The sequence below is a fragment of the Gorilla gorilla genome, chromosome 8 (genome assembly GCF_029281585.2).
Source record: "Gorilla gorilla gorilla isolate KB3781 chromosome 8, NHGRI_mGorGor1-v2.1_pri, whole genome shotgun sequence".
Taxonomy (NCBI): domain Eukaryota; kingdom Metazoa; phylum Chordata; class Mammalia; order Primates; family Hominidae; genus Gorilla; species Gorilla gorilla.
Window position 1 is genome coordinate 65,952,766 of NC_073232.2, and position 20,238 is coordinate 65,973,003.

Genomic DNA, 20,238 nt, shown 5'->3' on the forward strand with positions numbered 1-20,238 from the left:
TGTGCCACTACACGTGGCTAATTTTCTAAATTTGTAGCTATGTTGGCCCAGGCTGATTTTGAACTCCAGGCCTCAAGTGATCCTCCAGCCTCAACCTCCCAAAGTGTTGAGATTGCAGGCACGAGCAACTGTGCCTGGCCACATTTGACTCCATAGACATTTCTTTTCTCCTTGGAATATACTCATCCTTTGGCTCCATGACACAATATAATCCTAAATTTCTTTCTTCCTCCTTAGCCAATTCTTATTTTCCTTTTAGGCTGTTCTTCTGTATGTGACAAGTAAGTGTTGTTGGAGTTCCTCAAGCCTTTTTCATAGGTCCTTTTTTCTTCTGTCTCTCTCTGATCGGTCTCACCCATCCTTGTGGTTTTAGTGATCACTTATATAGATGACTCACAGGTTTTTCTTTCTTTCTTTCTTTCTTTCTTTCTTTCTTTCTTTCTTTCTTTCTTTCTTTATTTTGAGACAGAGTCTTGCTCTGTCGCGAGGCTGGAGTGCAGTGGCGCAGTCTCAGCTCACTGCAACCTCTGCCTCCCAGGTTCAAGCGATTCGCCTGCCTCAGCCTCCTAAGTAGCTGGGACTACCGACGCGCGCCACGATGCCTAACTAATTTTTGTATTTTTAGTAGAGATGAGGTTTCACCATGTTGGCCAGGATGGTCTCGATCTCTTAACCTTGTGATCCACCCTCCTCAACCTCCCAAAGTGCTGGGATTACAGGCGTGAGCCACCACCCCCAGCCCAGGTTTATTTTTCTTAAGTTGCAGTGTTACTAAACTGAACCTGAGTACACTCACCCAGTGCAGTAAAGCCAAACACCGACACTGACGTCTGTAGCAAGAGAAGTAGGGGTGTTTGTTTGCAGGGCACCAAGCAAGTAGAATAGGATAGCTATTGCTTAAAACCTGACCTCCCCAATGGCTTACAAGCAAGATTTTTTAAAGGCAGAGATATATTCTAGGAAAGCAGAAGTTATTGGCAAAATCATACATCAATACATGGGGGTTATATATTGGTTTGGTCCCAAAAGGCAGGATATCTTGAAGTGGGGTTGCAGGATTCAGAGATTCTTTGATTTGCGATTGGTTAAGGAAGCAAGGCTTTGTCTAGAAACTTGGGATCAGCGGAAAGGAATGTTAAGGTTTGGCATGTGGGTGTCACTGTGTCCAGACCCCTCAGGAAGAAATTTAGAAGGAAGAACGTCAGTCAGAGTTCAGTCTTCAGTTCCCCCTTATGTGATGATGGTGGTTGGCACTTTCCATTTGGCGGGGGTCTGAGTTTCTGAAAAATAACTCAGGGACCTATGTCAAGATGTTATCTTTATTTTCTATAGGGAGCAACACATCTTGTGGCTCTGACTTCCGTGAGTGGCTATTGGTTTAAGCTGTGATTACCTCCTTGCTTATCTGGTGGCTCATTTACTTCTCAAGGCTAGATAGGTGCCTGGAATTTCCCTTGAAGGTTTCAGATATGATGAGGTTTCTCTTCAAATAACCTGACCAGTCTTTTATTCTTTAATTCATAGTGCCCCCCTTCCTTTTTTCCTTTTTCTCCTTTTTTCCTTTTTGCCTTTGTTAGATGCCCAGGCACGTCACAGTACCAAGCATTATCAATACCAGCTCACATTCCTTTCCTTATTTGGAAAGAGAACTAACTTTCTAGCTTATTACAGACATGCCTTCCCCTTTCCTCTCCGCTTTCTTTCACATGCCCACCTTATCTAAAAAAATCAAATGTTTAGCTAACCGGAATTAGTTTAGATTGTATGACCCGACCCCAGCCAATGGGGAAAGGGTACAGGGGCAGGACTTGCATCAGGAATAAAGGCTCTTGTGCCCCTTTGTTCAGGTGTGCTCTCATGGCGACTGGCCAAGGAGGCACTCCTCTGTGCAGAAGTAAAATTGCTTTGCTAAGAATCCTTTGTTCAAGTGTTCAATTTCCTTAGGATTTTGAGCGTTATTCCTAACAAAGGGATTCGAGATTTTCTTTTATTTCCTTGCTTGAGGGCACTCCTGGCAGGCCCCTAAGAGGGCTCCCTGCTCTGTCTCAGCAGATGTTTTTATGAAGCTGCCTGTTTGACAGTCTTCTTTCCATAGTTCTTCCCTTTTTAAGGAATGTTGGTGAATAGAGTCAAACTCTGTAAAATATTTAAAGAAATTTATTCTGAGCCAAATATGAGTGACCAATGGCCTGTGACACCACCCCAGGAGATATGAGTACATGTGCCCAAGGTGGTCAGGCTATAGGTTGGTTTTATATGTATTAGAGAGGTATAAGACGTCAATCAATACATGTAAGATGCATATTGATTTGGTCCAGCAGGCAGGACAACTCGAAAGGGGCTTCCAGGTCATAGATTCTCTGCTTGGCAATTGGTTAAAAGGGTTATTATCTAAAGACCTGGAATCAATAGAAAGGAATGTCTGGGTTAAGAAGGGTTTCTAAAGACCAAGGTTTTATCATGCAGTTGATGCTTGTAGGTAACAGGCTTCAGAGCTCTTACCAGATGCTTCATTACTTCTCTCCTGGACTGGATCAGGGAAGACCTGGAAAGGGAAGGGGATTCTCTACAGCAGCAGTCCCCAACTTTTTGGCACCGGGGACCAGTTTTATGGAAGACCATTTTTCCATGGGTTGGGGGATGGTTTCAGAATGAAACTGTTCCACCTCAGATCATCAGGCATTTGTTAGATTCTCATAAGGAGTGTGCAACTTAGATCCCTCACATGCACAGTTCATAATAGGGTTCTTCCTCTTATGAGAATCTGATGTTGCCACTGACCTGACAGAAGGCAGAGCTCAGCCTTGCTCACCTCCTGTTATGCGGCCTGGTTCCTAACAGGCCATAGACCCCTGGTCCATCCCTGTCTGCATTCCGGGGGGTTGGGGACCCTTGCTCTACAGAATGTAGATTTTACCCACAAGAGACAGTTTAGCAGGGCCATTTCAAAATATTTCAAATAAATACATTTTGGGGTAAAATACTTCCGTTTCTTTCAGAGCTTGGTATCTGTCATGTTGGTATCTTAATTGCTATAAAGAGTCTGCCTTGTCAGTCTTAAAGTACCTGTTTTAATGTTAATGCTGGTCAGTCATGTCTAAATTTCAAAGGCAGGAAGGTATAATGAAGCATGTCCAACCACCCGTTCCCATCATGGCCTGAACTAGTGTATGGGGTTTGCTTTAGAATGCCCTTGGCTGAGGGAGGGGCCCATTCAGCTGGTCGGGGGGCTTAGAATTTTATTTTTGTTTCACCCTTTTCCTTGTTAATTTTTTAGCCTTTAGAGTTAAGCTCAGTTGCCACTTCCTCAAGGAAGCCTTACCTAAGTTTACCAGATAAACTAAATCTGAGCTGGTCTCATAACACAGTGTTCCTCGTATTCATAACATATTACAAGTGAAATTATATATTTATGTGATTATGCTCTGCAGTGAAGTACTCATACATACTACCACATGGATTAATCTTGAAAACATTATGCTAAGTGAAAAAGGCCAGACACAAAAGGCCACATATTATATGATTTCTTTTATATGAAATATCCAGAATAGGCATAATGTTAAACTTTAAACCATAATCTCTTTCTCTTACCAGTGGCAAATCTATATGGGTCTGCGGCAATGTTAATACTCCTCCTTAGAAGAAAGGATTTGATTGAGAGGCATAAGGCAGAATGAGAGACCAAGGCAAGTTTTAGAGCAGGAGTGAAAGTTCATTAAAAAGCTTTAGAGCAGGAATGAAAGGAAGTAAAGTACACTTGGAAGAGGGCCAAGCGGGCGACTTGAGAGATCAAGTACACAGTTTGACCTTTGACTTGAGGTTTTATATGTTGGCATGCTTCCAGGGGGTGGTGTCCCCTTCTCCCCTGATTCTTCCCTTGAGATGGGCTGTCTGCATGTGCGGTGTGATTACTGGAGTTGTACACATGCTTGCTTGAGGTATTCTTCCCTTACCAGTTGAGTGTTCTTATAAGGTCATATACCAGTTAAACTTTGCCATTTTGCTCCCTAGTACACATGCTGGAGCTGACTTGCCCAACTCCTAAGATCTTAACAGGAAGCTGCTGATCACCAATTTCAGATTTTTCTATCTATTGGGTGACTCCTTTCCCTGGCACCGGCTGCTTCCAATTATTTTAGAGAGGCAGTTTCACAACTCCCTGTGCATCACTTGAGGGTTGTCTGACATTCCTGGTAGTGGTAGGGGCCCTGTCCTGCCCTGCTCATGTCTGAATGGCTACCTACTGTACCACTTCCTCAAACATTTAGTTAATAGTTATTATAGTAGCGTATGTGTGTATATATATATTTGCATGTATATGCGTACACATGTACACATGCCAGGTTCTATCTTACATGTTCAGAATACAAAGTTAATATGGTTATTTTCAGGAAGTTTGGGATCTAGTGAGGGAGAGGAAAACAAGTGTGCTCTAGCATGATAATAATCTAACAAAAAAGATAAATAGCTGCCTACTTTGAAGTTTCTAAAGACTTCATAAAGATAATGAAAATCTGGCAGAGCTATGAAGGTGACAATAGAGATTTAACCAGATACAGTGGGGGAGGTGGCAATTGGTAGTAGTGGTATTAAAAAGAGAGGCCACAGTAGTATGTATACAGGCATATAAATATGAAAATGAATTTGCTATGTTTAAGGAATTTTAAGTGTTGTTTAAGACTTGTTTGGAATGAATGGTGTTTTGATTAGAAAGTATATGAAAATCAGGATGACACTTAGAATCAGAGTATAGGCGTTATAGCATTAGAAGCCTGGGAGTTCTTTAGAAAGGGTTTTATGGGGGCTAGATGTGTCTAGCAACAGCTGGAGTTAGGGAGAAGGATAGGAAACACTTAGTAAAAGCTGAGGCAAGGAAGGATTCCTAGGGGATATGGAGCTAGAATATATACTGTATCTGGTGACTTGGAACTTGGTTGAATGGAGGTGAGGAATGGGAAGAACTGAAGGGTTCTTTGGTGATTTCTTGCCTGGGAGCTGGTCTCTATTTTATAGCATTTGCTTTGGTTACTTTGGATTATTTTATAGAAGATACGTTTTGTTTTTATGCACTGACAATTTTGTTTACCCTCAATTTCAGGTAGATCTTTTGCGAGCAGGAGAAGTTCCTAAACCTTTTCCAACACATTATAAAGATTTGTGGGATAACAAGCATGTTAAAATGCCTTGTTCAGAACAAAATTTGTACCCAGTGGAAGATGAGGTAAGAACAAAACCGAGATTCTTTTAGTCTCTGAAAAATGGTTTGGTACTTGCTTGTTTGACCTTTGATTCTGTGATGCAAAAGAACTTAGAATAGCTTCCTCATATGTTTTTCTTTTTTCCAAAAGAATGGTGAGCGAACTGCGGGGAGCCGGTGGGAGCTCATTCAGACTGCACTTCTCAATAAATTTACACGACCCCAAAACTTGAAGGTATGTTGTTTTTACCATTCTTGCCTCTTTATGGGCCCTGTGTCTCCTCTTTCAAAGACTTTTTGGTCTTAATAGACTCAGGTAGCAACATTCTTTAGATGCAAAGTGCTTGCTTCCTGGCACTAAGGAAGGCTCCTTAGAGACATTCTACTAGGAAATGAGAAGAACTGAGAGTTGCAAATGCCTTGCCTGGAGCCACACAGAATAATTTGGAGAACCAGGAATAATACCTCTGTTTCTTGATTCCCCATCCAATTTCCTTCAGTTCAAGCTTCTCTTTCTTTTTTTTGTTTTAAAATTATCATGTTTCTGAAATATCTTTAAAAATAAATCAGGAAAGAATTATGACTTCAGCAATATTTGCCCAAAGGGAAGCTGAGTTTCCCAATGATTAAAGTATATGTTAAGCATTCTGGTTTTTATTGCTATAGCTCCTAGCAGTTTAATAATTTATTAATCTTATATTTTGGCAATAATTTATTTTTGATATATTTATATTTCATTTATGACTTCAAGGGTAACTAGTAGATTGTTTTTCTAATATCTAAAATATGAGTGAGTGTGTGTGTGTGTATATATATATTTATATTTTGGGGGCACTATAGCCATGAAAACTTCTCATGTTTTTATAAATATAAACAGTGACAGAATTTTTTATACTTCTATGAAAATGAGTTTTATTTTCTTTCAGAGACTTAATTTGTTGTGTATAGTTTCTCAGCTTTCTTAATATTTTCTACTGATACTTGCAAGTTATTGTTAAACTTTCTATACCTTTCTGTAACTCCTGTTTTTTTTCTTTACATGGAAAACATTGATATGTTATACCATAATGTATTTTGAAGGCTTTATTCCTTGGGGACAGTGTTTCTCAATCTTCTAATGGGCTCTTTTTTTAAAAAAAGAAAAAAAGCAGACTTTTTCTTTTTTACAGTACAAATTGATTTATTTAAAACGGTTACAAAAAACACAACAAAACAGAGATTATCATTAGAATTATTAATGGTTTGTTAAAAATCAGGTAGGATTACGGGGTAAGAAATGGTATTAGGTGGGAGGAGCACCTGACTAGTTCTAAGGCTTTAGATACAATGCAGTTGATTATGTATTAATTCAGCCATTACATACTGGGGATAGTAGATGGGGGATCAGTAATTTATCTACAGGGAACTCCTACACAGATTCATGAAGACCTCCCCAGTGCCATCCTTTTCCACTCCTTAGGACCCTAAAGCCACCTGGGTGACAATATTTCCGTCCTTCTTTCTCCACCCCATTCCCTATCCATATATTCTTCCCACACCTAAGGTGCTGTGCAAGCTGAGAGCAGTCTGCTCTCTGCAGCTGGAACATATACTGTTTTGGCTACAGGGATCCTGTGTGACTAAGAAGGTTTTAGGGGCAGCCTTATTTTAATATTTCAGGTTAGCCATGAGTACAGTCAGTCCCTTCCCTAACACGATTTAGATTATCTTGAACACAAGTATCAGGTGAGGGATCAACCCTGCCTCCAGCAATACCAGCAATACGCTAACCACTCAGGCTCACAGCTACAAAAAGCAAACTCTTTAAATGGAAACAATCTCAAGTTCTGCTAGAGTTTGCTTAGTTTTAGTATAATGTTAATTATGTGTATGCAAACATAAAACTAAATATAAACTCCATATATATGTGTATATATGGAGTATATATATATATATATATATTTTTTTTTTTTTTTTAATTTGAGGCTGGGTCTTGCTCCATCACCTAGGGTGGAGTGCAGTGGGGTGATCACAGCTCACTGCAACCTCTGCTTCCCAGACTCAAGCGATCCTCATCTCAGCCTCCTGAGTAGCGGGGACTACAGGTGTATGCCACCATGCCCAGACTAATTTTGTTTATTTTACTTTTTTGTAGAGACGGGGTTTCTCTGTGTTCCCTAGGCTGGTCTCCAACTCCTGGGCTCAAGTGATCCACCTGGCCTTGGCCTCCCAAGGTGCTGGCTGGGATTATAGGCATGAGTCACTGCTCCCAGCTAACTCCTTATACCTGTAGTGCTTATACAGCTATATCAGTTTGATTTTTTTTTAAATTGCAGGTATAATGAACCATCATTTGATTTGTATTTATTATCACAGTGAAAACAATTTGTAGTCATTATTCCTTTTTTTGCACGGAAATTTTCAAACCGCTGATCCAAACCCCAAAATAGTATGCTGAGAAATTCTTTAAAATACTACATAAAGAAGAAATTATTTTGCAATTATTACTTTTCCTACTAATCATGAACAGTTGATGGATGTTGGTGGATACAAAGATGGGATCCTTATATAGAACATCAGATCGCAGTGGCACGATCTCAGCTCACTGCAACCTACACCTCCCTGGCTCAAGCGATTCTCGTGCCTCAGCCTCCTGAGTAGCTGGAAAAAAATATCAAGTTCTGCTAGAGTTTACTTGGTTTTAGTATAATGTTACAGGCATGTGCCACAGGTGCATGCCACCACACTGGGCTAATTTTTTATATTTTTTGGCTGAGACACTGGGTCTTGCCATGTTACCCATGCTGGTCTCAAACTCCTGAGCTCAAGTGATCCACCTGCCTTGGCCTCCCAAAGTACTGGGATTACAGGCATGTAATTACCACATCTGGATGAAGGTTCGTTAGAATTTAACATACCTGTACTGTGGTGTATAGTAGGACAGCTCAATCTTTTCACTATTTTTTCTATTAATAGTACTAGCCTTCATTCGTACAGCGTGTTGTTATTTGGCCATTGTTTTCTAAAAACAAAATTATAAACTCACATAGAATCAGGCTGCCCAGGAATACTACCCAGAGTCCATTTGATGAACACTATCTTAGGTTCTTTATTTTTATTCTTCTAAACAGAGGCTGTTTTTAAGAATTTTTGTATTTCTTCAACTGCAAATAGAATAATTATAGTGAGGCCAGGTGCGGTGGCTCAAGCCTGTAACCCCAGCACTTTGGGAGGCCGAGGCAGGCAGGTCGCCAGAGGTCAGGAGTTTGAGACCATCCTGGCCAACATGGTGAAACCTCATTTCTACTAAAAATATAAAAATTAGCCGGGCACGGTGGCGGGTGCCTGTAATGCCCGCTACTCAGGAGGCTGAGACAGGAGAATCGCTTGAACCCAGGAGGCAGAGGTTGCAGTGAGCCGAGATCATGCCACTGCACTCCAGCCTGGGCAACAAAGAGCGAAACTCCATATTTGAAAAAAAAAAAAAAAAAAGAATAACTATAGTGTTTTAACTTACACAGTCTGCTTACCTCTCTAGCAATTCCTTAGTGCACCATGATTATTTCAGGAAGGGGTAATTGCTTTAATCTGAATTTCCTTTTTGCATTTCTCTTATGGTAGATTTAATAGAACAGAGTAATCCATCGAGATATTTTTCTATCTGCTTATGGTAATTGTTTCCTTTGCTGAAAGAATGCTTTGAGAGAGGAAGAGGGAAACGTTAAATCCCTCTAATTGAATATAATGATCTTTTTGCTGTTCATATACCATTTGATGTTGGATTTAGAGGGATTAGAGACATTCAGAATTTTAAAAAGTAATAGTGTCCTCAAAAGTTGATTTACACAGTAGTACTTATATAAATAATGTGTGTGATAATTTGCACAGAAAGAATTTTTTGTGCTTATTGTGAATTATGAACTATAAAGAACTTACTCAGTAGTTGATAACTCAAGAGTACAGAGTAGTATCCAGTTTTTCTAATGACAGGCAACCTCATGGTGGACTACTTTTGAGACTTGAAGACTGAAGTAAAAATAAGTACGAGCTAAAGCTTAATGCTAATTATAAAACACTAAAATAATTAGAGAATTACAGTGAAGAATTAGAATGCAATTGCTACTTAAAATTTTTTTCCTTACCAACTTTGAGGAATAATAACGTATGGATAAGAAAGTTTATCCTTTTAAAGTGTGTCATTTGATGAGTTTTGACATTTACACATACCCATGAAGCTCCCATTATAATCAAGATACAGAATGTTTGTATCATCCCCAAAGATTCCTCTCCCCACTTTGCAGTCCATTCCATTTTCTGCTCTGGCCCCAGACAACTACTAATCTGTTCTTTTTCACTATAGTTTACATTCTGCATGAATTGAATCATAGTGGGTATGTCTGGCTTCATTCACTCAGAATGAAGATAATTTTGAGATTCATCCATGTTGTTCAATATATTGATAGTTTGCTCCAGTATATGCATTGTTTATTCCTTCACCTATTGATACACATTTCTATTTAATACTTTATGAAGTTTTGAAATTAGATACCAGTGATTGGAAAAAAAAATCCTTAAAATCTTTTAATTTTTTTTTTCTTTCTTTTTTTTTTTCTGAGACAGGATCTTGCTCTGTCACCCAGGCTGGAGTGCAGTGGTGCAATCTCGGCTCACTGCAACCTCAACCTCCTTTGCTTAAGCGATCCTCCCATCTCAGCACCCTCATGTAGCTGAGACTACAGGCACGAATCACCATGCCTGGTTAATTTTTGTATTTTTTTCTAGGGATCTTGTCATGTTGCCCAGGCTAGTCTCGAACTCCTGGACTCAAGCGATTCACCTGCCTCGGCCTCCCGGAGTGTGCTATGATTACAGGCGTGAGCCACCGTGCAGGCCAAAATCCTTAATTCTTTTTTCTTTTTTTTTTTTTTTTTTTTTGAGACGGAGTCTCGCCCTGTCACCCAGGCTGGAGTGCAGTGGCACGACCTCGGCTCACTGCAACATCTGACTCCCTGGTTCAAGTGAGTCTCCTGCCTCAGCCTCCCGAGTAGCTGGGATTACAAGCATATGCCACCACACCCAGCTAATTTTTGTATTTTTATTAGAGACATGGTTTCACCACGTTGGCCAGGATGGTCTCGATCTCCTGACATTGTGATCCGCCCGCCTCAGCCTCCCAAAGTGCTGGGATTACAGGCGCGAGCCACTGCGTCCAGCCTAAAATCTCTTAATTCTTAATGGAAAATGTTATGTATGACTTGTGAGCGAAAAATAAAGACTCTTTCACTCTTTCTTGCTATCTTATTTTAGGGAAGATTTTTCTTTTTCTTTTATCTTCTCTTCTCTTTTCTTTTCTTAAGGAACTTGGATGTCCCCTGATTCCAAGTGAATAAGACACATTTTGTTGGCTCATCTTTTAACCTAGATACTTAGTATGGCATGAAGTACTATTCAGGAAGCTTTGACAGAGTATTAATTTTTTAAAAACTTATTCAATGATAATGAAATCTGGAAGATTTATAGTAATAATCTAACAGTGGTTTTCAGACCTGTGTGCCTCAGTAAAAAAAATTTTGAGTGTGTATTACCAATATAAATAGTCATTTATAAATTCTACATATCTATTACTTTATTAATGTAATATGTACAGTATAAAATAAAACCAAAGTAGATATTTAAAAGGATGAGATAAAAGGTAATTATAAATAAATAGTTGTTTCTGCACATCTAGTGGATTGTCTTATGCATACCTGACTCTGGAAACCAGATGTATAGTATTGCCTATTCAAACAGTTAAAAGCTACACCAGTAGATGGCATAATATTTTGACTTTTCATTCTACATAAATGTGTAATTTATGTGAACTGCTGGAGGAAGATAATCATTTATATATAGTATAAAAATACTTTATAGTAAAGGAAAAAAGACAGTTTTTAAATACTTTTTTCCTAATCTCCTCGTCCCCATGAAATTTTTATTTTTTATTTTTTACAAAAAAATTTATGCCTCAACCCTATTAACTGACCCATGAAATTTTCATACTACAAATCTGCTATGTATGTCTGTGTATATATAATCTGACGCTTTCAAGGACCACCAACAATTGTGATAACTAAGTTTATTTTTTATCCCTCAAGATCCAGTTTTTGTCTATTTGGAGTATATCACCTTATTTAGCATGCATGCTTTAGGGTGTAATTGTGTTTTTTCACCTATTACTTGACCTTTCTAATCTCATTTTTTTAAGTGAGTAATAAATTAGTATTCATTCTGTTTGTCTGTAGCTACTGATGTCCATATCAGTAGCAGGGGGAGGTAGTAGGAAGCTTGTCTAACATTATGAAATGTACTGGAGGTAATTCATGAGAGACAGGCTCTTCATAGGTCATTCACTTGGCCATACCATGACGTTTTTTTGTTTCTGCGTTTTCCACAGGATGCTATTCTGAAATACAATGTGGCATATTCTAAGAAATGGGACTTTACAGCTTTGATCGATTTCTGGGATAAGGTAAAAGTATCCTTATTTCTTTATGAAAATATTATTGAAAACTCAATAAGAAGGTTTGAGAAGAATACCCATAATTCTGCCACACTAAGATAATTATCTTTTAGTTTTATAAATTTGCTGTTATTTTATATGTATGTTTTAGGTAAATACAATTAGGAGTTAATATTGAATTTTGTTTTCATCTCTTAGAATACACATTTTCTGTTATATTTTCATACCATTATCAGCATTATCAAGGAATGTATAATAGTCCATGATTAGATTTTGAGAATATAATGGTTCTTATATTCTCAAACGTACAGGTTGCATCCAGTTTTACCTTCAGTTACATTGTGGCAACATCATTATATATGTATATATTTTTTCCCATATTTGATATTGTTTCTTTAGGTGATTTCCAGAAATTAGATGACTAAGTCAAAGGGCACAAAACATTTGTTTAAAAATCTTTTAAAAACTTTTGTCATAAAATCATTTTTCCACAGATTAATTGTAGCAATTTACTATGCTGCCAGTAGTGGATAAGAATATCACTTTCATAGTACCATCAGCAGAGAGAGTCTTTTCATTTGTCTATTGGCCATTTCTATATCTTCTTTGGAGAAATACCTATTCAAATTTTTTGTCTTTATTATTGAATTTTAGGCATTCTTTGTATATTTTAGATGCAGGTTCCTTACCAGATATATGACTTGCAAATATTTTCTCCCATTTTGTGTTTTTTTTTTTCTTTTTCTTGATGTTACACTTGGAAGCTCAAAAATTTTTAATTTTGACAAAGTCAGTTTATCATTTTTTTTCTTCTGTTTTCGGGATCATATTTAAGAAGCTAATCTAAGATCGTGAAGATTTATGTTTCTTCTAAGAATTTTATAGCTTTAGCTCTTACACTATGACCATTACCCATTTTGTGTTAATTTTTGTATATGATGTAAATTAGAAGTCCAATTTTATTATTTTCCATGTGAATATCCATTTCGAGTTAATTTTCATATGTGGTGTAAGGTAGGAGTTCAACTTCATTATTTTGCATGTGGATAACAAGTTGTCCCAGCACCATTTGTTGAAAAGACTCTTCTATCCCCTGTTGAATTGTCTTGGCACCTTTTCAAAACCAGTTGACGTAAGGATTGTTTCTGGCCTCTCAGTTCTACGACACTGGTCTATATGTCTATCCTTGTGCCAGTACCACACAGTCTTGGTTGCGTAGCTTTGTGGTAAGTTTTAAAATCAGGAAGTGTGTGTCCTGTAACTTTGGTCTTTTTCAAATTTGTTTTGGCTATTTTTGGATTCTTTGCATTTCACTCTGAATTTTAGGATTAATTTGTTACTTTCTGCAAAAAACCTAGGTGCTAAGGGCAATTCTTACGTCACGTTAATAGAATCCAAACTAATTCTGCATTTTGAGGTAGTGCCAGTAATTTCAGAATTATCTTATTGAGCTTTTGACCCATATGGCTTTTACAAGGCAGGCATAAATAATGGAAGACTTATCCTTGTGTCTGGAAATTGGATATCTCAGATATCCTTGAATCTAAATGTCTTTCACTGTAACAGCAATGTAATATCTGATATGATGAAAAGTAGATCAAACCGATATAATCGTTATCCTTGTCACTTAAGTTATCAGGACATAACATTTGTATTGTAACTTTCTGGGCTTAAATTGGACATGATGGTTAATTGGGGTAAGAAGTAATGTATAATTTGATACCTTGAGATGGCAGTAAAACATGCCATTGGTTACAATACCTCTGTCACCTTGCTATGAAGTAGTCATTTGTTTCTCTCTTCTTAATCAGAATACTCAGACAGGACCTTGTTTCCCCTTTATCTGGTGACCTTGCCCAGAAGCATGCCTGAAACGGGTAATATATAGCAAGTTTTGGTGTGTTCAGTGTAGATCATAAATATGAGATGATTACGCAGGTGCTGATGATGGTTTTACAGTTCTTTAGGGAGAAGAGTCCTTGCGTTTTCGACCTTCTACTATTTATTTATTTATTTATTTATTTATGAAATGGAGTCTCACTCTGTCACCCAGGCTGGAGTGCAGCGGCACAATCTCAGCTCACTGCAATTTCTGCCTCGCGGGTTCAAGCGATTCTCTTGCCTCAGCCTTCCAAGTAGCTGGGATTACAGGTGCCCGCCACGTTGCCCGGCTAATTTTTGTATTTTTAGTAGAGATGGGGTTTTGCCATGTTGGCCAGGCTGGTCCCAAATTCCTGACCTTAAGTGATCCACCCAACTCAGCCTCCCAAGGTGCTGGGATTACAGGTGTGAGCCACCGCCCCCAACCAGACCTTCTGATTTGTATTTACTTTGTAAACATATGGAGGGTTGGAGAAGTCCCCACAACTACACTAAGTATTCATTTCTTATTGTATTCTTTTTAAGTCTTTGCCCATATATATGATGTCTTATAGCTAGATATAAATGTATGTTTAAAATTTTTGCTGTATTATAAAATCTTCTGTGTTATATAACTTTATAATGTTTAGCCTTAATGGTTGCAATAATATTCCATCAAATTGATAAATTGTCTGCTCATCCATTCCTGTGTTTGTTGGAGATTTGAAAAAATTTGTGTAAAGCTTATCTAGAGATTTGAAGGTGGTTCTCCCTGTGATTGTTTGCTATTCTGTCATTATCAGTGTACTTAACAAAATACCTTGGATGTTTAATACACTTGTTTATTTTTCTATCCATCAAATCTCCAGATATTATTCTAGAACTTTAGCAAGTCATGACCCTCAGGGACAACATTGCCCACGCTTGCAGTGGTTAGTGAGAAGTAAGTGTCAGACATACCTATATAGGTGGGATTGGTGGAAGAAAAGATTTTTAGTGCAAGGGAAACAATTGTTTGGTTTGGTTTTAAGTTGAAAACAAATTATATTTGGTTTGCATTTTCAGTGTCTTATGTTCTGTACTAGGAATGCTTGTTTATAAAGGGTTCTTTTATTTTTTTATTTAAAGCCAGGCTATAGTGCAGTGGTGCTGTCACAGCTCACTGCAGCCTCAACCTCCGGGGCTGTATACATCCTCCCACTTTAGCCTCCCGTTTAGCTGGGACTACAGGCATGTGCTACCACACCTGGCTAGTTTTTTGTATTTTTTTGTAGAGATAGGGTTTCACCATTGTTACCCAGGCTGGTCTTGAACTCTTGGGCTCAAGCAATCTTCGCTCCTCAGCCTCCCAAAGTGCTGTGATTATAGGCATGAGCCACTGTGCCTGGCCTATAAAGCGTTCTTTATTTTCGAGATGGATTCCAGCTCTGTCACCAGACTGGAATGCAGTGGGGTAATCTCGGCTCACTGCAACCTCCACCTCCTGGGTTCAAGCCATTCGCCTGCCTCAGCTTCCCGAGTAGCTGGGACTACAGACGTGCGCCACCACACCCAGCTGATTTTTGTATTTTTATTAGAGACTGGGTTTCACCATGTTGGCCATGATGGTCTCGATTTCTTGACCTCGTGATCCGCCTGCCTCGGCCTCCCAAAGTGCTGGGATTACAGGCATGAGCCACCGCGCTCAGCCTTAAACTAAGGGTCCTTAAACATTGTTTATTAGCAGGGTTTGGCAATATTTTCAATTTTTATTTTCTAATTTTTTGTTGTTTTGAGACAGTATCTCACTCTATTGCCCAGGCTGGAGTGCAATGGCATGATCTCGGCTCATTGTAACCTCCACCTCCCAGGTTCAAGCAGTTCTTGTGCCTCAGCCTCCTGAGTAGCTGGGACTACAGGCATGCACCACCACACCTGGCTAATTTTTGGATTTTTGGTAGAGACAGGGTTTCACTATATTGGCCAGGCTGGTCTCGAACTCCTGACCTCAAGTGATCTGCACACCTCGGCCTCCAAAAGTGTTGGGATTACAGGTGTGAGCGGCTGCTCCCAGCCAGAATTTGGAAATTCTTTACTTAAATGTCACATTGAACTCTGAGTGGCTTGTTTTATTAAGGAAAAGAATTAAATTTGACATCATATTAAGATTAATATTTTGCAGTTACGTTTATTTTGAAGCTGTTGATATTTATCTCCTTAAAACCTTTCTTTGATTAATTCTGTAAGTAAAGGATTTTGTAACCCAAACTACCTTACAACAAGAGGAGTTCATGTCAACAGTCATTGTGAATCCATGGTACTGTAATTACCTACATTCTGGTCTCTAGCACAAGAGGTAAGGTGCCCAGAAGCCCACCCTGGTGTGTGAGCACCTCTACTGGAATGGAAGTAAGGAGTATTACCTAAGCTTTTATTAGTTTTTCAGAAACCAGCAAAGATCACAGAGACCAATCTGTTAATTTGTTATTTATAATTATATATTTAGGTGCTACTGAGTCGAAATGGCTGTTATTTAGTGTTTTCTGCAACTTCAGGGCTAATATTGGTCTTCCTCACTGCTAGCTGCTGGAAGTGCTACAAACACACAATCTGTGTTTTATGGCCCTCCTGTGTGGTGTTTCACAAAATTAAATTCAAACACTTCTGTAATTTATATTCTAAATGAATCAATATACTTACTCCTGGCATTTTTCACTGGAAAGTTGTACAAAATGTTCTATATGTTATAAAAGTCCTCTATCAATGCATCTTGGAGGAATTTTTAAATACTTCTCTCTTTTTTTTTTTTTTTTGAGACAGAGTCTTTCTCTGTCACTCAGGTTGGAGTGGAGTGGCACAATCTCGGCCCACTGCAACCTCTGCCTCCCAGGTACAAGTGATTCTCCCGCCTCAGCCTCCTGAGTAGCTGGAATTACAGGCACCCACCACCACGCCAGGCTAATTTTTGTATTTTTAGTAGAGACAGGGTTTCACCATCTTGGTCAGGCTGGTCTCGAACTCCTGACCTCAGGTGATCCACCCACCTTGGCCTCCGAAAGTGCTGGGATTACAGGTATGAGCCACCGTGCCCAGCCAAATACTCCTCTTTTACAACACCTGTGGCACTGTTTCATTTCACTTATAGTGTATTAACTTGTGAAATTTACATTAAAGCTGTAGTAACTGAAGAACGGCATGGGGGACGTATTTTTAAGGGGGTTTCTTCTGTGTCTGCAATGTTGGCTTCTATTTCTGGACTTGGATATTTGTTTTATATTTATTCATTAGACTATACATATATATTTTTATGTACTTTTTGAATATTCACAGTAAGTATAAAATGTTATTATAAAGAGCTTTAAATCTGCAATTGATTTATGTAGCAAACTTCTTAAGAAAATGGATTAATTGTTGAAAGGAAGCCTAAGGATTTTAGTGACTATTTCATCTTCCTTTCCATGTTGAGTTTTATGTCTGGAATTGAAAAGATAGAAATGTATAAGCCTTTCGTTTCATCCTTCCATTGGTTTTTCCATGAAGGCTGTCATAAATAACAAAATGAAGTGGTTTTGGTTTTGCTTTTGTTTTTTGCATCTGTGGCTGGTAAAGGTAGAGAGTGAGAGATAGGAGTACAGGAATGAGAGGACATTTAAAAGTAAAAAATGAAAAACCTAGACTTTAGAATGATTTTGTTGCTGTGATGAGGCGAGTAATATGTTTCTCTTTGTAAACCACAATTTAAATATAGATATATAGCATAAAGTCTTTACTTCAAATCATACATACAAAATAGATTATTGCAACTTAGAAATTGTGCATCTTTTGTCTTCGCTGTAGTTATTAAAATATCGACTACGCATTCTCCTATCAGCTCTTGTCCTATGACTTGTCAGAGAAAGACTGTTTAAAGCCTCTATCACTGTAAATAAGAGTGTGTAATTCTATTAGTATTGAACTTGCATTTTTATTTATGTGCTACTTAATTTAAAAGGTAAATGGGACATCATATTGAGTTTTGAATGATGCAAATTAAGTTGATCATGTTATTATATCTGTCTTTTTCTTCAGAACTGCTTCTGTCATTTAAATTTTTTTTTACTTTTTTTTTTCCAAGAGCACAAATCCACTTTTATTTATTTACTTTTCATTAATGTAAATGCTTGAGGGGTACAGCATCACACAGATTCTGTGTCCAGTGGCCTTAGCAGGAAGATTGCTTCAGAATTTGGCGTGAACCATGCCACTATTTCCCTGGGACCAAGTTACCTTTCCCTGGATTACTCTGGTTTTGTTTGGTCTGCCACCAGGAGTCACTTTGTTGTTCTTTGTTTTGTATATATAAGCACATCTTATGCCCGAATAGAATTCTGTTTCATTTTGGGGATAAGCACCTTCTATTTTAAAAAGAGCTGTGTGCTGTCTTTGGTTCTGGAGACCCCACTTATACTCAGCAAAAATGGCCTTGGACCACAGCCTTCCAGACATACTTCCTTTTAGTATTCCTGTTCCCAGCAGCCCTCCACAGGCTCCAAGTTGGCAGAAAGAGAAAGGCCATTTAAAATTTTAAAAACAGGTACAACATAATTCATTGTCTCCAAAATTGAGGCATGTATTATTATACCTGTGTTTAGCTAAAATAACAGTTTTTGAACTTGTGATTATGGAAAACTTTAAAAATGATAATGTATTGACAGAGCATCAGTAGAAACTCAGAAAAAAGAACATAAACTTGTATTAAAATAGATTACAAAAAGTTATTTCACATACACAAAGTAATGGCTGGAAGAAATTAAGTTTTGATTTATGCCTTTCTTATATAATAAAAAGTTAAAATATATGTTGAAATTATTAGGCAAAAATCACAGCACAAATCAGCTATGATTCAATAACGTAAAACACAATAGTTGTATGTTTATGCATCACTTGAGCATCAATGCATTCATGCCTATGTGGTATACTGTGGACATCCTGGCTTTCTGAGGTGTGGCATGGTATTATGAGTAGCTTATCTCATGGTAATTTTAACTGTATCAAATATACTCAGTATTTTTGTGTATTAAAAATTTTAGAACAAAAATATTGTTAGAGGATTTTTCTTCTCTCTTCATTCCTCCTATCCCCACCTCTTTATCCCCAGACTGTCTATAAACATTTCATGGAGGGTTAGTGCTTTTTAGAATAGTTTGGGAAAAGCTGACCTAAGGCGGTAAATTGTTATAACTACCATTTTAAATCACAACAGATTTCGTTATTCAGTAACTGAAGGAATGTGGCCTCCTTCCATGATAGCCTTTTGGTGGTCATTTTTTGTTTTGGTTTGGTTTGGTTTTTTGATAACACTGAAGTAAGTTTCTGAATGTATATAAACACATTATTACTTAGCTTCATTTAACATTCTTCGTAGATAATCTGTTTTCTGGGATTTTCTTCAAAGCTTAAAAAATATCAAGTGTCTTTGTTATATTTGTCACAAAGAGCCTGTACCAAACTCCTAGTCAAATGAAAGCAGCCTTAAATGTTTCATAAGACTACAGCTAATGTCTTTATCTCTCTAGCTTTCGAACCTCTGATTTGGAGTTCAGTGGAAATTTAACCTTTTTGGACCTCTTCCCTTGGTGACTCACAGTCTCTGGAATCATAAGGTCTGCATTACTTTACAGCTCAATTTAATTCGTGAGAATTATAGGAGCCAAAAGGGAGCTAATCAGAATCACTAAAATATTGAAACAGATCAATTGTGACTTTTAGATTTGTATGGAATATGTGGAATTTCTCTCCTTGGTTTGGTTAATGAGTGCTTTTGAATTGGGACATATGTTGAGGGTTTCATATTTATGATTTATGATTTCTAAATAGTGCATATCCCAAAGGACAGATTACTCCAATTGGAACTAGGCACTTTGCTTTTATAAACTTGATGAGTTACCATGGAATATCAGTCTTAGTTGAGCCCTCTATGCACTAGATCACTGATGAAGTTAGAGTTGTTATTTTGTGTTTGCAAAACACTATCTGGATTGTATTTATTTATGTGGTGGACAAAGAGGTTAGAAGTTATAGATACTCAAAAGTGAAAATTCATTCAGTAGACTTTCTCTTATATTCTAATAATGAAATTAAGCTAGTACTTAGTTTGTCCTATAACTCTAACCCTTCATTTGGGTCAAATAGCAGTGGAAGTTATTCTTTTTAAATGTTGCTGTGGTGTTGATTTCATTATCCAAAAATCTACTGTTAGAGGAGTGAAAATAATTCTGTGTTTTAATCTTGCCCATGATTTATATCTCTATCAGCTAGCTCTGAAGTGTTTTGGGTTTTGTTTTGTTTTGTTTGTATTTTATTAACACAGTTAAACATGATGCCTTGATTTATAATTCCTGTTAATTTGCATTTATTCTTCTTATGTTCCTACTCATAAAAATAAATTCTATAGTCCTTTTGAGTATGCTTTGAACACTTATCTACATGTAACATTTCATATTTAACCCTGGAAGGGCTATTGTAGTATTTTTATCTGAAGGTAAAAATAATGAGTAAATAAAAACAGAACGTTAGATCTGTTTTTCAAATTTATGTATTGTTTCAGTGTGTAGCCTATCTAAACAAGCGGTAAACTTGCTCATCAAAGACTAAATAGGTCCATTGGTCCTTTTATATGAGGGGGTGCTGTTAGTGCTGTGGTTTACCAAAGACTGAGCCAATGGTCTTTCTCCTTATTTTACTA

The 20,238-nt window shown here is 37.7% G+C and overlaps 1 protein-coding gene and 1 pseudogene across 4 annotated transcripts in view; one reads left to right on the forward strand and one right to left on the reverse strand.

Annotated features, from left to right (window-relative positions):
• PARG (poly(ADP-ribose) glycohydrolase) overlaps window positions 1-20,238 on the forward strand; it is a 130,014-nt gene that overhangs the window by 14,578 nt on the left and 95,198 nt on the right. For all 4 annotated transcript variants that reach the window (XM_055353242.2, XM_031015695.3, XM_063709753.1 and 1 more), the window contains 3 exons: window positions 5,099-5,221; window positions 5,349-5,432; window positions 11,610-11,684. In XM_055353242.2, the coding sequence (XP_055209217.1) occupies window positions 5,099-5,221; window positions 5,349-5,432; window positions 11,610-11,684 (282 nt within the window). The remainder of the gene's footprint in view (window positions 1-5,098; window positions 5,222-5,348; window positions 5,433-11,609; window positions 11,685-20,238) is intronic.
• Window positions 17,652-17,999, reverse strand: LOC101134616 (large ribosomal subunit protein eL33-like; annotated as a pseudogene).